This window comes from Gobius niger (genome assembly GCF_951799975.1).
Source record: "Gobius niger genome assembly, chromosome: 6".
In the NCBI taxonomy this organism is placed as follows: Eukaryota; Metazoa; Chordata; class Actinopteri; order Gobiiformes; family Gobiidae; genus Gobius; species Gobius niger.
Genome location: NC_136857.1, coordinates 19,728,961 through 19,743,371, shown reverse-complemented (window position 1 = coordinate 19,743,371; position 14,411 = coordinate 19,728,961). Strand labels below are relative to the sequence as shown.

Sequence of the window (14,411 nt, the reverse complement as noted above, 5' to 3'; positions counted from 1 at the left end):
CAAAACAATGGTCAAAAGCTGACATTGATTATAAGAGGCTAATTGATTACACAGTGGCACGGCGATTGTCGCTCTTGCTCAACAGGAAGGTCATCTGTTTACAGTTTGCATGTTTTCTCCATGTCTGCGTAGGTTTCCTTTAGGTACTTCAGTTTCCCCTAGTGTGGGAAAGCTATTGTGCATGTTTTTGGTATAAAAATGCACAATAGGTTAATAATCCATCCAGCTGACTAACCATTAGCCCAGCTCAACATCTGGAGATGGGATACCATCTACGGGAGCCCCAGTGGAAGGATTTAGGGGCCTTTCAGCCCCATGATTGATTTAATCAATGGTGAACTTATTGTTTACATTCGTGTCAGTTTTCGGTAGTATGGCTCTCTGAAAGTTGTGAAAAGTGTGGAAATTAGAAATGCGTTAAGAAAGCAGGAATGATTTTGGACCACAACTATTGAACATTGCTGTGTTCCCTGCTTGTAGAAACAAACAAAAGAGTAAGAAGAAAAAAAAAAAAAATAAGTAAATGCCTTGAAACAGATAAAAAGCTTGCCTTCAAAGGTGAATAAAGTCTTTAAGGAGATGAGCTGTGGATAGTGGACTTAATTGGAACATTCCAGTTGCTGCCGTTCCATTCACTGCTCTCAGAGACATGTCAAGGCCATACGTCCTGAATATGTGTGCTGTTGCCGTTAGCAACAGGTTCGACATGGGCTGTTTCCATCACTACCTCCTCTCACGCTACTGCACCAAACACAAGCAAATCTATTCAGCCATGGACATACTGACAAAATAGGTCTATTGAAATAGGCTGACAAAGTAAAAATATAGCCACATCTGACATTCAGCACAGATGTAGCCTACAGAAAAAAAAAGTTATATAACTTTGACAGCAGCAAACCTATAGCCTGCCTTGGACAATTTTCCTTTTCACAACCTCTTTTTGTCCCAAGATATAAAACAAGCAGTACATAAAATCATATCACTCACTTACAACCTGTCAAGCGCTAAGGTTTATTCCTTTTGCACCTCGGGTTGAAAAACACTGTTCAAAGACCAGTGCAGACTCGTATTTCACTTATGAACCCAGGTCCTGTCAAAAGGCTCTTCAACAGGAAAACCGCAGTTGTCCAGAAAGCTGATGTACCAGGGTGGCTATACTTTATTTGGCCAATATTTCCAGGAGAAAACACTAAATTTAAACAGCAGGTGGACAATGGTGCTACGTCTTGGCTCCAATCTGCAGGGCGCCACTGTTTTTTTTTACCTTCATTAATGTGGCTTCCATCTTGTATTGATCCCCTCAAGTCCAAGGGTCACCGATCAGCAGGAAAGACAGGATGCACTTTTGAATTATTGTTGGAGAAATGATGAGGTGGTGCGCCAATAGCTAGCTTCATAGCATTTATCAAAGACGCCGTGGTTTGAATTGTTGAGTTGTAAACCTTTAAGGTCCCAAAAGAATATGTTTGTATATGTGTTCTACAAAAACTGCATCTCCCCCATAGAGTCGCATTGACCCCATCCCTCCATCCATGCGACTATGACATCATCGAATTCTAAAACGTGAACGCAGCCTAGTAAAACATGAAACACCAAGGCTAAAATATCCCAGAAAGACGGATAAATCATAATTGATGGGATTGACACTAATCTGCGGCACAGTTTCTATAATGGCCTATATCAAGTCATTGTTCGTTCCACATCATTATGTTTCATATAATAGTAGGTCCAAAGACGTATTCTGTGAAATATTTTTCATGTTAAAAGGAAAAAGAAAAAAAGAGAAAGAACACATCTTGCTACATTTTTTCGCACAGATCAGAGGGGTCAGCTTATAATGAGGCATGTCTCTGAACAGTTAATGAGCAGGGACCAGATCACCTCTTCCTCCGTAACAAGGTGCTAACTGCAATTTACTGCGAATTACCTCTAACCCCCTCCACCCCTGGCTTCTCCACCCCCAGCTCCACCCTTGTAATGACATGCCAAGTGGTGTGGAACCACTGGTCACTGCACAAACGGATATGAAAGTAAAAGGGGAAGCTTTGTTATTGCAGGTACCGGTAATTGGCATGGGCTAAAATGATATGTATTATGCAAATCTGCGCCCAAAATATCATAGAAATATCCAGGCACTTTTATGATATAAGTAATAGAGGTAGAGCAGGGAAGCAGGGAGTTGTGACCTGACATGATGTGTGCCAGTGAAGAGCATGGTGATGACAGGTTGGTGGAATGGTAGCAGTGCAGGGTCCACTCTCTGTCATACATGTCAACATAGGAGCTGTCACTCACATTGTCCCGGGCAGGGAACCAGGCTCGGAATGGGATGTTGCTCAACTGCAGCAGCCTGACAAATCATTTTAAAATGGCCCTCTTCAAATCTGATTATGAATGTGTTGCATATTAGTGAATTGACCAATAGTAATGATAAACAAAACAAAATGAATGAATAAATGTGTTGTCAGAGCAGTTGTATTCAATTGAATTCAGCTTTATTATAGAGTTGAGACTTACTGATATGGGCTATTCTAAGGCCAATGGCGGTATTTTGGGATGTTAATTAGCCAATACCGATATGCTTTTTGACCGATATTTTGGCCCGATTTTTCCAAATGTTTGGTCTATAATCTTGTAAAAACAAATACTTGGCCGCTCCAGCACTGGACGATTTAATTTTAATACTGTAGGTGATCCAATCATAGTTTCTGTCCCAGCTTTGAATAGTTGTCGTTAGCATCAGCATTGTTGTTACTCGCCGCTGCGTTTTGCGCGCCGATCAAAAATACAAAAATGGGGGTTAAAACTAACTCAGTGATTGAATTCTCCAGATTCTGCACTTCAAAATGACATGCAGCATGCCCATATTGACAAAGGTTTAGTGAAACTTGTGTTTAACAAACTTGAAGCTAACCAATTTTCATTGGGATGTTTCTCACCTCCCATGAGGCCTAGGGAGTTGTGGGAGGACTCGCTTTAAAACCCTGATTTTGCTCTATCCAATCAAAAACGGTAAGTCTCATTTTTGGTCCCGGAAATTTCTTTTTCTTTTTCAGCGCTAGATCGGCCAATAGCTGATAAATTGTAAATCCGCCTCTATTATGGAGTCAAGGCCGAATATGGGTTTTGTTTACATACATGCTTTACAATGGGCAAAAACCTGTTGCACTGTCAGTTTGGAAGAGTTTATAAGACTGTGTTAGCTTGGCCTTTAGCCATCCGTAAACTCCGGTGAATTATAATGGCCCTGCATGTACGTCTGGGTTTGATCTCAGTGGCTTTGTTAGAACGGTTGACTTTCTACCAACTATTCAGCGAGCGGGGGAGGCGGGTGTTATAGGTGACGTCAAGCATTTGCGCCGATTTGCGGGTTGTAGTTTGGCAATGGCGGCAGATGTGAAAGTAATGGAAGCTCTTCAATCCGTCCTGGCTCGGCTCCCAAATATCCAGAAATGAAAGTTGAAGCCTTGGAATGTGCCAGGAATGCTCCCAAGAGCTATGATGGCTCGCTTAACTCACTGGGGCGTCAAAACCAAACGCTAGCGAAAATCAGATCCAATCGCGTCAAAGGAGCTCACCCCTCCCACCTGATAACGGAGCTCAATTGAGAAAGTCCAGACCCTTATACGAAGTACGAGGGTATGGTAAGACTGTGTGCCTCTCAGTAATAAGTTCTCAGTTAAACTAGGCAGACATCTCAAAAATCTATATGTACATAAAAATAACACTCTTTTGCTCTGCACCATTGAATAGCCATAAACTATTGTGTGGAATAATATTCTTAATTTAACACAGTGGCCACAAACTTGGGTACAATCCAACTGTACCCGTGCAAATTGCTTCCATATGGGGTATTATAAATAATTGCATTAATGCGACAGTATGGTGGTGCAGCAGTGTAAATTGAATGCACAGACACTTCAGACTAAACAGGTAACAATTTCTCTTCACACCAAATGACAGATTTGGTGTGAAGACGCACCAAATGACACATGAGCATTATCTTCTTTTGTCATCATGCATGATGCCAATGTTCCGACTTTAGCTCTGTGTCCAGATGGAAGCTTAACACCAATCCTGGTGCTCCAAACTCGGCACAAGTGTAAATAAACACATTTGTTAGATTTGAAGAAAAAAAAAATGCAAACACAGAGACCGTGTTTTTATTATAGGCCGTACATTAAAGCATCTTCATTTACGCTGGGCGCGCTGCACTTTCAGCAAACAGATTAGCGTAAAAAGATGACAGCTTGTGTTTTGTAATGTATCCATGTATGTGTAGCAGAGTGGAGGTTACGATAAAATAAATAAAATAAATATGTTGCCACAACGCCACCCAGTATAACTGGGAAATACCTTAAAACAAGTCTAAGGCACACAAGTTCGTTAAAAAGGACCGGGCAGAGGCAAATGATTTACAAAAGACTGTTTGTTTTATTACACCAGTTAAGTTTGGTTTCTTAAAAAGTTCATGTTGTTGTTTCGTTCTTTAAAAGCTGAATCCAGGACGTTCAGAGGAGAGCAAGTGGACAGACATACAGGCAAGGGAGGCATGATGGTGCTGCCAGGACCCAGGTAGCGAAAGCGAAGCGACACCCTACGAGCCCGCAGACCCCGGACCACGTCCAGCTATACGGCCCCACTCGGACCGGCATCAGCAGCGCATCGAGGCATGGAAGTTGCATACAAAGTTGACGGCCTTAAGCCTACGTCGCCGGCTTGACGCTCCCGACACGACGCACAACCAAGCAACCCCAGACTAGCCGCTAGCGAAGCCCCGCAGCAGGTGTGACGTCAGAGAGGTGAGAGGGCAGGTGATGGGGAAGAGCCCCTTTTATAGCGCGCCCCCTACGTGCCATTGGCTTAATGCAGGGACACCTACCTCACCTCACTACATTCTTCCCTCCCATTTGAATCGTCGTCCCGACGATTAACACACGAACGACATACAACCACGTTACGCAGGCGGAAGGGCGTCTTTAAACTCTCCACTCCCTATGAGGTAAAAACTGACCAAGCTCGACACCACTGATGCAATGGCCGCTGCAGCACCCCGACCTGGACCACAAGTTAAAAACTGGCAACGATGACCAACACTACCGACCAAAGCGTCCAGCCAAAGTGAATCACTGCCGTCCCCTCTCGAACACCGCACCACGCCCCACCATACCTCCCCTTTAACGTTCACAAATCAGCTACACTCAATATCAGCCTACTTGATTAGCTACACCCAGCTCCCAACAGGTGTGCCGATGTTCCCACTTAATGCGTTTCCCTTTAAGAAAAGTAAGTTACAAAAAACAAAACATGCAGCGATGAACGCTGATCATGGATCAAGATTGTTCACACTTTTCCAAAGTTCTTCCCATTCTGACATGAGGTATTGCAAACAAAACATTTCGTTACAGCATCATTTAACTTTAGCGCCACAGATCAATTTAAACATTTCTTTTCGCCTTGGTCCGATAAATGAAAACACAAGTGTGCAAAAAAATAAACACAGCAAATAAATGCACACTAATTATACACCACACACAGGACCAGGCTAAGAATGTCAGTCTTTCCTCTGATAACTTTAGCAGAACGAATGCTGTAGGAAGCAGGCAATCACATTTTTATGTGCACACACACACTACAATACCTCACGTCATTAAAAAAAATCAATATGCCAATGCCCATAGTCATTTTATCCTGCCAACGAGCGCCAAATGTAGCAGAGTGGAGGTTACGATAAAATAAATAAAATAAATATGTTGCCACAACGCCACCCAGTATAACTGGGAAATACCTTAAAACAAGTCTAAGGCACACAAGTTCGTTAAAAAGGACCGGGCAGAGGCAAATGATTTACAAAAGACTGTTTGTTTTATTACACCAGTTAAGTTTGGTTTCTTAAAAAGTTCATGTTGTTGTTTCGTTCTTTAAAAGCTGAATCCAGGACGTTCAGAGGAGAGCAAGTGGACAGACATACAGGCAAGGGAGGCATGATGGTGCTGCCAGGACCCAGGTAGCGAAAGCGAAGCGACACCCTACGAGCCCGCAGACCCCGGACCACGTCCAGCTATACGGCCCCACTCGGACCGGCATCAGCAGCGCATCGAGGCATGGAAGTTGCATACAAAGTTGACGGCCTTAAGCCTACGTCGCCGGCTTGACGCTCCCGACACGACGCACAACCAAGCAACCCCAGACTAGCCGCTAGCGAAGCCCCGCAGCAGGTGTGACGTCAGAGAGGTGAGAGGGCAGGTGATGGGGAAGAGCCCCTTTTATAGCGCGCCCCCTACGTGCCATTGGCTTAATGCAGGGACACCTACCTCACCTCACTACATATGCAAGGAGCGAAAAATGCCTGAAACAAACAATTAGCGAAACAAAAGCTAAAGGTCACTTGCTAAAGGTCACTGGAAAGCGTGACTGACCACTTCCACATTGATTCATCAAACATGACCATTACTGCTTTCATTGGCTTGCTCTAGGAAATAAGCAATACAAATGTACGCAAACTGGGGAGCGATCTGAAGTGTGTCTCTTGGAAAAAGGAAGGCATCAATGCTCTTTCAGACTTGTTTTTTATGTTGAATAAGACACTCGGCAAACCATCTGAGCAAGAACTCGGAGTTGCATATGCATGTTCTACGGCTCAAACCTCAGAGCTACCGAGAAGCTACACAACCTTGAGCCAAAACATTAAAACTGAGCATAACACTCTTTTACAGATTCTTTGTCAAAAGCTTTGAGAACTCCGAATTGGCAACCAAAAGAGTATTGTCACAAAAGAAACACAATTAATCTGAGTTTCTTCTTGACTATATTTACCTAAATGTCTACACACTGTAACTTTACCATTTGTACCTATAAATATGAAATATGAAAGTGATCAGATTTGACTCCTCAAGCTTCCGTAGATGTAAAGCAGAAAATGAACAGAGAAGTAGCACATTGTTAATCCTAAATCTGCGTGGCATTTTGCAATCTTCAAAATGAATAAGACGTATTTATACCCGCATCCTTACCTGCACACACCTGTATGCCGCAGCAATGCCAATTCTGCTTGGCAAGACTTTAAGCAGACACACTGCTTTTGTTCCTCTGAAACAATCGCCACAATAGACAGATAAAGGCGAGTCACCACATTATACGGCATTAAGCCACTCAGAAGTCGACGCATTAGCCGCCGAAAAGAAAGAGCGGATGGAGGAGAAGAGAGAGGAAGCGACAGTAATGCTGTGAGAAAAGATAAATGGGAGAACTAATCCGGGCTACTACAGAGGGATTAGCCACGCGACGCTATGGTCCATCACACGGCCGGGGTTAAGCAGAGCCGACTTGTGATGGCATTAGAGAGGTGGAAGTGTTTAATCGAGGCGGGCGCAGACGGAGCGGAGTGGAAGAGACACAGAACGGGGTTTAGAGGAAGTCAGCGTTGGTGAGATGTGATGGGGAGGAGATAGCGCGGGCTCACTGATTTCCCCAGAGTCGTGTGCGTCTGTTTAAAAGTGAGGCGTGACGAGGCAGGTACACAAATAGGATCAGATTTGACACGTGTAAGGAGTTGGAAGATAAAGCATGGCATTCTGGACATATCACTTTAGCTTTGTGTGCCACAAACACGGAGCGGTAGATGCTATAGATGATCTCGAGATTTGTCTAATAACATAAAACCCCCAGACCCAAGAAAGCCATTTAATGATCATCCTCATCGTGCCAGCATATTTTGTACCACAGTTCACAATTGTATCACAAATGTGTGTATTTAGTTTCATTGGAAGCCCTCTTGTAAACATGATCATTGTTTTCCTACATACATTTAAGTAATAGGCTACATCTGTTAGAGTTAATTCTCTAACAGTAGCTTATATCTGTCTTGCTTTGTTTCTGTAAATTCGCCAGTGCCCCTCACAGCGTCTTCTTTACACAGGGACAATGCGTCTGTTCCTCTCGCTCCGATTGATACTCACGGCACAAGGTCTCTCTGCGCTCGCTCACGTTCCTCCGGCGCGCCAGATGAGAAGAGATTTGGCACAACCTTCCCCCGCCGCGGTGTAATGACAGCCGTGGGTGTTTACCGCAGCACAGGTTCAAGCCGCTTCTTCCTCTTTGTGTATTCAGAGCAGCCCTCCAACCCCGCTCCACCCCTTTCCCCGGACGAGCCCCCACCTCTCCCCTCGCCACACTGGTAATTGGGTATGACATGGGATCAACAGCGCGAGGCATTTGAATTCACCGTATGCACCGTCTTCCTCGTCTCTTCTTCTTCTTCTTCTTCTCCGCCTTCAGCACACGGCCTTGGTTTGCTGCTGTTACCGTAGCAACATCTGTGCGACCACTTCCTCCAGCTTGGACCTCCGCCCCCCCTTCATTTTTTTTTTTCTTTCCATTTATTAAGATTGGATGTTACACGTGTGTGCAACTTTTTTTTCCCCCACCATTTTTTGTGCATGGCTAACACAGCGTGGCGAGCCAATTACCGGAGTGCCAGTGGAGGATTTAGAGGTACAAGTGGGGAAGAATGATTCTGAGTAAATGTAGCCACTCAGACGTGTTACGTTTAGTCAATCACGTACATTATGGCACACCTGGGTACACCTGAGTGGGGCTCTAAGAGAGAGCTGAAGCAGTCACATGACAATGTCCTCTTTTGCTGGGCGAGTTTCTTGAACTTTCAAAAAGTAGTATTCATATTATAATATTTTGTTTTCTTTAAAGGGACAAGATGGGGGTTGTCATTTTTATTACTTGCCACTGCCACCTCAGGCGTAACTGCAGTCTCTACGTTAAGCTTGTGCATGATGATGGGGAAAGATGGTATTTCAGCCCGAATTAAAAACTTTCTGAGTGACAGTGCAGGAATTTAGAGGCAGTTGTGGTGAATAGGTCTAGGCTCATGCTATACAATAGGACATTGCAGGAACATGTAGGGAGTGGAAATTACATCATTTTAACATTTTAAAATTCTGTCTAGTCCCTTTAATAATTGCCAATGCAAAAAAAATAAAAAAAATGTTTGGCTGAATGTGAGTGTAATACTAATTCTTAAAACACGGAACGCCATGAAATTATTATTTTTTTCTTTATCTGTCCACATAAGAAACTTTAATTGCAGTTTGCAAACAGTTTAATTGCATGCTGCACACAAAAGCAGGGACAATCTTCCGAATTGATGTCATGTGACACTTTCAGTGTGTTTGAGCTACTTTGTCTGAAGAAACAGCCCAGTGGCGAGCAAATAATAAAACAAAGTTGGTGAGAGTACACAATTTTTGCATATTTTTTCTGTTTTTCCATTGCAGAAAACAGATCTGAAATTTGCTCACCCGTGGTGTGTGTAAGTTGGTGAGTCCGGCATTTGTAAAATGAAAGTGTACTTCAGTGATTTTAATGTTGCAGGTTAAACATTTCTGCATTTCCAGTGTATGGTTTACATGCAGAAGAGTGCAATCTCATGCGAGAAACGGATGATACAAAACTCAAAGTGCAGAAAATACAAATAAAATCATTTATTTTTTTGTATCTTGTCATGTTGGATGTGTCATGGCCAGGACATACCTGAGCTTTGAAAATACAAAACTGATGTTTGATAAAGCAAAATAATAATAATAATGAAAACCAACTCATTCACTTCTTTTGAAACTACACTCCATTCAGCCTACACGATTAATAAAAAAAGCAGCAAAATATTGGACGCAAAATGAGTATTATTGACCCTGAAATTAGTTTAATTGAATAACTTATGAAACACTTCATTGTCAGGGTGTCAAAGCAAAATCTACGAATGCAAGACAATCTTAAATCATAGTGGCAGTGCAAAGTAAAAGAAAGTTAGATATGTTTCTTTTTTTTTTAAATGGATAAACAGTCCTTTTTCTTTAAATGAAGCAAAACGGCAGCAAATCAACTCATGACACCACAATGTTCTTTAGTGCATCAACGAAAACCTCAACGCAGCCGCACGTCATCGTCTCTCCTGTCTTCATCCACGGTTAACCATCAAGTTCTGAAAAAGAGAAAAACAGAGAAATGGTGGGCAAAGGTAGTGGTGCCGCCCTCTGACCTTTAAGGTGCTGTTAGAAGCGGCCGCTGTCTATGTTCCTACATAGCTGTAAATGGCCAGCTGAAAGGTCAGGGATGAGAAAAGAGGACATTATTTCTGTAATTACGTTACTTAGGTCAACTGTAGACAATGGCATGCTGGGCAATCGGGAGAGTGGGGACATTTAAGGAAAAATTAAAAAGGAATTCTCTCACAGTAATCATGGGCCTATATGTGCTTTAAATGGGCTGCTGCTGAAAAAGAAAGGAATTAGTGACACGTGTAAAAGGTGGATAAATGTGTCAGGCCATGTCAAAAGAGAAAGGGTCATCACGAGGATTATTATCAGCAAAAAAAAAAAAAAAAATTATAATAAAAAATTAAATCTGGTCCAAGCATACGATTTGTATAAAAATGTTCATACCGCACCAAAGGACCCTTCAGCAACTCATACATTTTTTCTATATTCCCCCAATAATGGCAAAATAGCCACCCCCATGCTCCAGCGTAAATGTGTATCTGAACATGAAACTGCAACTCAATACACTCGTGTAAACCATTGTTTCAAACCAAACACTTCCCGCTGAATAAGTGAAATCATCACATTAAATGGCCTCATAAACACACCGAGATAACTATGATCGTCAACACCTTGGAACTGCAATCGTAAGATAACCAGTTCGTAATGACGTGGTTTCTCGCTCCAATCTCAGACGCCAATCAATGCACGACAGTAGGTTGCTTGACATTGATCCAGGAGCATATTGAAGTATACAGTAATGAAAGGGAACGCCACAGAAATCAATGGAGAGAGATTGACCTTCCACATCAACGACTGTTCTGATCCTTTTTATTTGAAATGGTATTGAACCAAACGACTGTGAGCTACAGTTATGGACATTTGAGGATAGGTCAGAGGTAGCATTAGCATTATCTAATGAGACCGTTTTGATTGCAAACAATTTGTGTTTCACTTAGACAAGAAACTGCAGTGCTGGTTGTATTAGCAAAGCCCGGGTTTCCGAAATGCATTTGAAAATTTAGACCTTTGTGTTGGCTCTGAGTACTAGCTACGGGTGTCTTGCTTAAAAATAATAATTTGTTTATAAAATTAATTCCAAGGCTGGATCATTATCCTATTTGGACCAACTTCAACATCCCTGTGCAATATTTTATTTTTTATTTATTTATTTAGTTTTAAGTGGGACAATGTACATTAATGAACATTAGGACAATGTAAATGTACCCGAATTAGCCAAAAGGCTAGTTTTCACCGGTAGTCCCCCTGCCAGATCTCATAAGGCATCCTTTTATTTCAGCAGAATTTGTCCTGTCTGCTCTTAAAAACTGACTCCTAGTTATCTTGATCCCTCTGTCTTATCAAGGCATCTCTGTGAACTTTCTTACAAATCTATGAAGCAACACAGCTCAGAAAACCCCTACCGCAACAACACCAACAAGTCCTTCTCCAATGCCTGGAGCACCCAATTCTTGGTGATTCCGACTCTATAACTCTCCTAAACCCAAATCAACTCATGACTTTTATCCACTTGATAAACCCTTCCTTTTCTATAGAGTAGCCTATTGTGTAAACAAAGAGACTCACTCAAACTTGGCTGTAAATACTGTTTAAGTGGCGCTAGCCCGCAGTTAGCTTTGCCCGTTAGCATCTTCTTCGTGATTCCAAGTGTGTATTGTGCCTTCGGGTCGGTGCAGGGAATGTTGCATGCATGGTTTTCTGGCCAGAGACACCAGGGGAGATGAAAGACCCCCCCAATCATCCTGTCATCACTTGTATTTCCCCCAGAGGGATTACGAGAAGGATTTATTAAGGTAAACAAGTTACTTAGTACTGCGTTAAACACTGTGTGTATGAATCCTTCAAAGCTTTGGGTTTCCCCGTGATTTATGCTTAAGTAGTAAGAGTCTGTTATTTGCTTATAAATTCACACAAACAAGGCCAGAAGCGTCCCAGCAACAGCCGGTGGTGTTTAATCTTCTATTTGTTTTTTTCCAGCGAAGTTTGGTTGCACTCTATTCTTAAACGCTACACTGGTAATAACGATTCCGATGCCAGTCCCAAAAAAAAGTCACTGCCACTATTGTCTTTCCAATACTCATTTGTCATTTCTGAAAGCCATATGCATCATGATATTTACATGCATGTTCAAATTGAACTGTATCCCATTGGAGCCACAGAACTCAAGATTTTTTTTTTTAATCATGCTTCAAAACGGGTCTTGATGCTGGTTTCTGCTTCCTAAAACCTCAATCTCTTTGGGAGTCATTAGCATTAAATCCACTCCCTGGTCCTGTTTGTGGAGGACTGTAGAAGGCAGAAAGGGTTGGATTGACTTAACAGTGGGTGGGCAGTTTCTGCAGTGTGAGGGACACATAATGAGCTGTGAGCGCTGAGGAGGATGCCCTGGCTGTGAAATCCCAACTGTTAGAAACACAGACTGAGAGAGCAGCGAATCAATATAACCCCCATCTATTTCACCCTGGTCCTCACATCTCCACCTCTGATTTCTTCCATCTACCCCCTTTTAACGTGCCTGTTCAGAGCCCCCCGTTACCTCAACACATATAGTGAGAATTCCATTTGTTTTGCACAAGATTATCTGCCCTATTGTTAAAGCAACACACTCATAGTCTCAGAGCAAGCCACGCAAACCTTCTACAGCCATGGCACTACGAGAAAATAGTGCGTTGATAGTCTAGGTCAGGGGTCTCCAATTGCTGGGTTGCAGCATACTATTATATAGAGGAAAAATTATTTGGTTTTTGAGGAAATGTTTGGTCTTGTACAGAGAGATCATGGACCCAGTGACTGATATTAATGATCATTTTTTAAAATTCATATATTTTCTTTTTAGCTACAACTTGTGAAAGTGTAATGTTGTTAATAGGAAAAACTGGCTCCTGCCCCCCGCTGGGTCCAATGACATCATCATATTCTAGAACCTGCAACCCAGCAATAGGTGGCCCGCTGGCCGGAAGTTCATTCAACCTGGCCCTTGACTAGCAGAGTTTCTTGAGTATGTCAAAAATAAAAGTCTCTAGCCCATTCCTGTGTGGAGTTATGAAGTTTTAAAGAAATAAAATAAGCTACTGTATTTTCCGGACTATAAGAAGAAAAAAACATAGATAAGTCGCTCCAGAGTATAAGACGCGCTAACCATATGTAAACACGTAGCAGTAAAACCAATTGGTTTTACTGCTCATTATTATTAATTTATTGAAAACAGTTTCCTCAATAGTATATTCCAAATGAAAACATAATTTACTGGAGCTTTTGTTTATGGACCCCGGCGATACACTTTCCATATATTTCAGCCCCCAGGGAAATTTACCTGGAGACCCCTGGTCTAGGTATTTCAAGAGGGAGAAATATGTTGACATAAAACTTGAAACTCAAATTTAGTATTGTTTCCGGTGTAACCACTAGGTCAGGGCGTTTGATTCCATTGTGACATAATGTTTGAAGAGGCAGACATTATCTTTAATTAGATATGAAAGGATTATACTGAATAGTTGTCAGCTCAAGACCAAAACATAAAATAACTCTTAAACAGATTGGACCAAACTCATTTAGTCGAAAAATAACACAAACTGAGTAGCTGTCAAAAAGAGTTGGTGACTTTTAGTTCCAAAATATTTCCCCCATATTTTCCTTCCTGAAAATCATGAATGTTTTGCAAAAAAGGACCACAAACTGTATTTACTCATCATTAAAATGAGTGTTTTCGACTCAGCAGCACCCAAACTAATGGCTGCACCGCCTGTTGTTCTAATTGGAAATCCACCCTGAATTAAAGCAGTCACTGGCTGAGCCGACACCGACTCCGCGATGGCACATTGGTATGCGAGCTTTTTACAAACAGCCCATTTTCACCTCATACGGATCACATCGGCCCGGCGGAGGGGAGGGGGAGCAGGGCAACACAGTAGGAGAAAAACAAATAACAAACACCAAGTACAGAGAGCGGAGAGGAGCAGCGCCGCTCCGCCTGCGCTCCATTCGGCCTGCCGCAGCTTGGGAGCCTTGACTCAATTGGAAATCCATTTTATCTGATGACTGACAGGCAATTGGGGCTCCCAGGTGATAGACTGAGCCGCTGTGGTTGATAGGCCTGACCACTCCAGCGCTCAGGGATGAAGGGATGGAGATGGGGAGAAAGTGCAGGGGAACACGTACAGATGAGATTGGCTCGTCTAACAAGCTCCATTTTAGGTTGGCCTTCCAAATCAGCTGTCTGGATCACTTTGGGTATGGATCCACTAACTACGTCGGATACACAGTCGTGACAGCGCTATGAATTAATACGCAAATGTTGCAGATGTGTAATATTGCTGGTGGAGGAAAAGTTGAAAGCGTTGA

The 14,411-nt window shown here is 42.5% G+C and overlaps 1 protein-coding gene across 2 annotated transcripts in view; it reads right to left on the bottom strand.

The window, feature by feature from the left end:
• Window positions 1-9,828: 9,828 nt before the first annotated feature.
• The window catches only part of chchd6a (coiled-coil-helix-coiled-coil-helix domain containing 6a), a 77,744-nt gene continuing 73,161 nt past the window's right edge, over window positions 9,829-14,411 (bottom strand). For both annotated transcript variants that reach the window (XM_079557649.1, XM_079557650.1), the window contains one exon: window positions 9,829-9,994. In XM_079557649.1, the coding sequence (XP_079413775.1) occupies window positions 9,971-9,994 (24 nt within the window). In that variant the 3' untranslated portion in view covers window positions 9,829-9,970. The remainder of the gene's footprint in view (window positions 9,995-14,411) is intronic.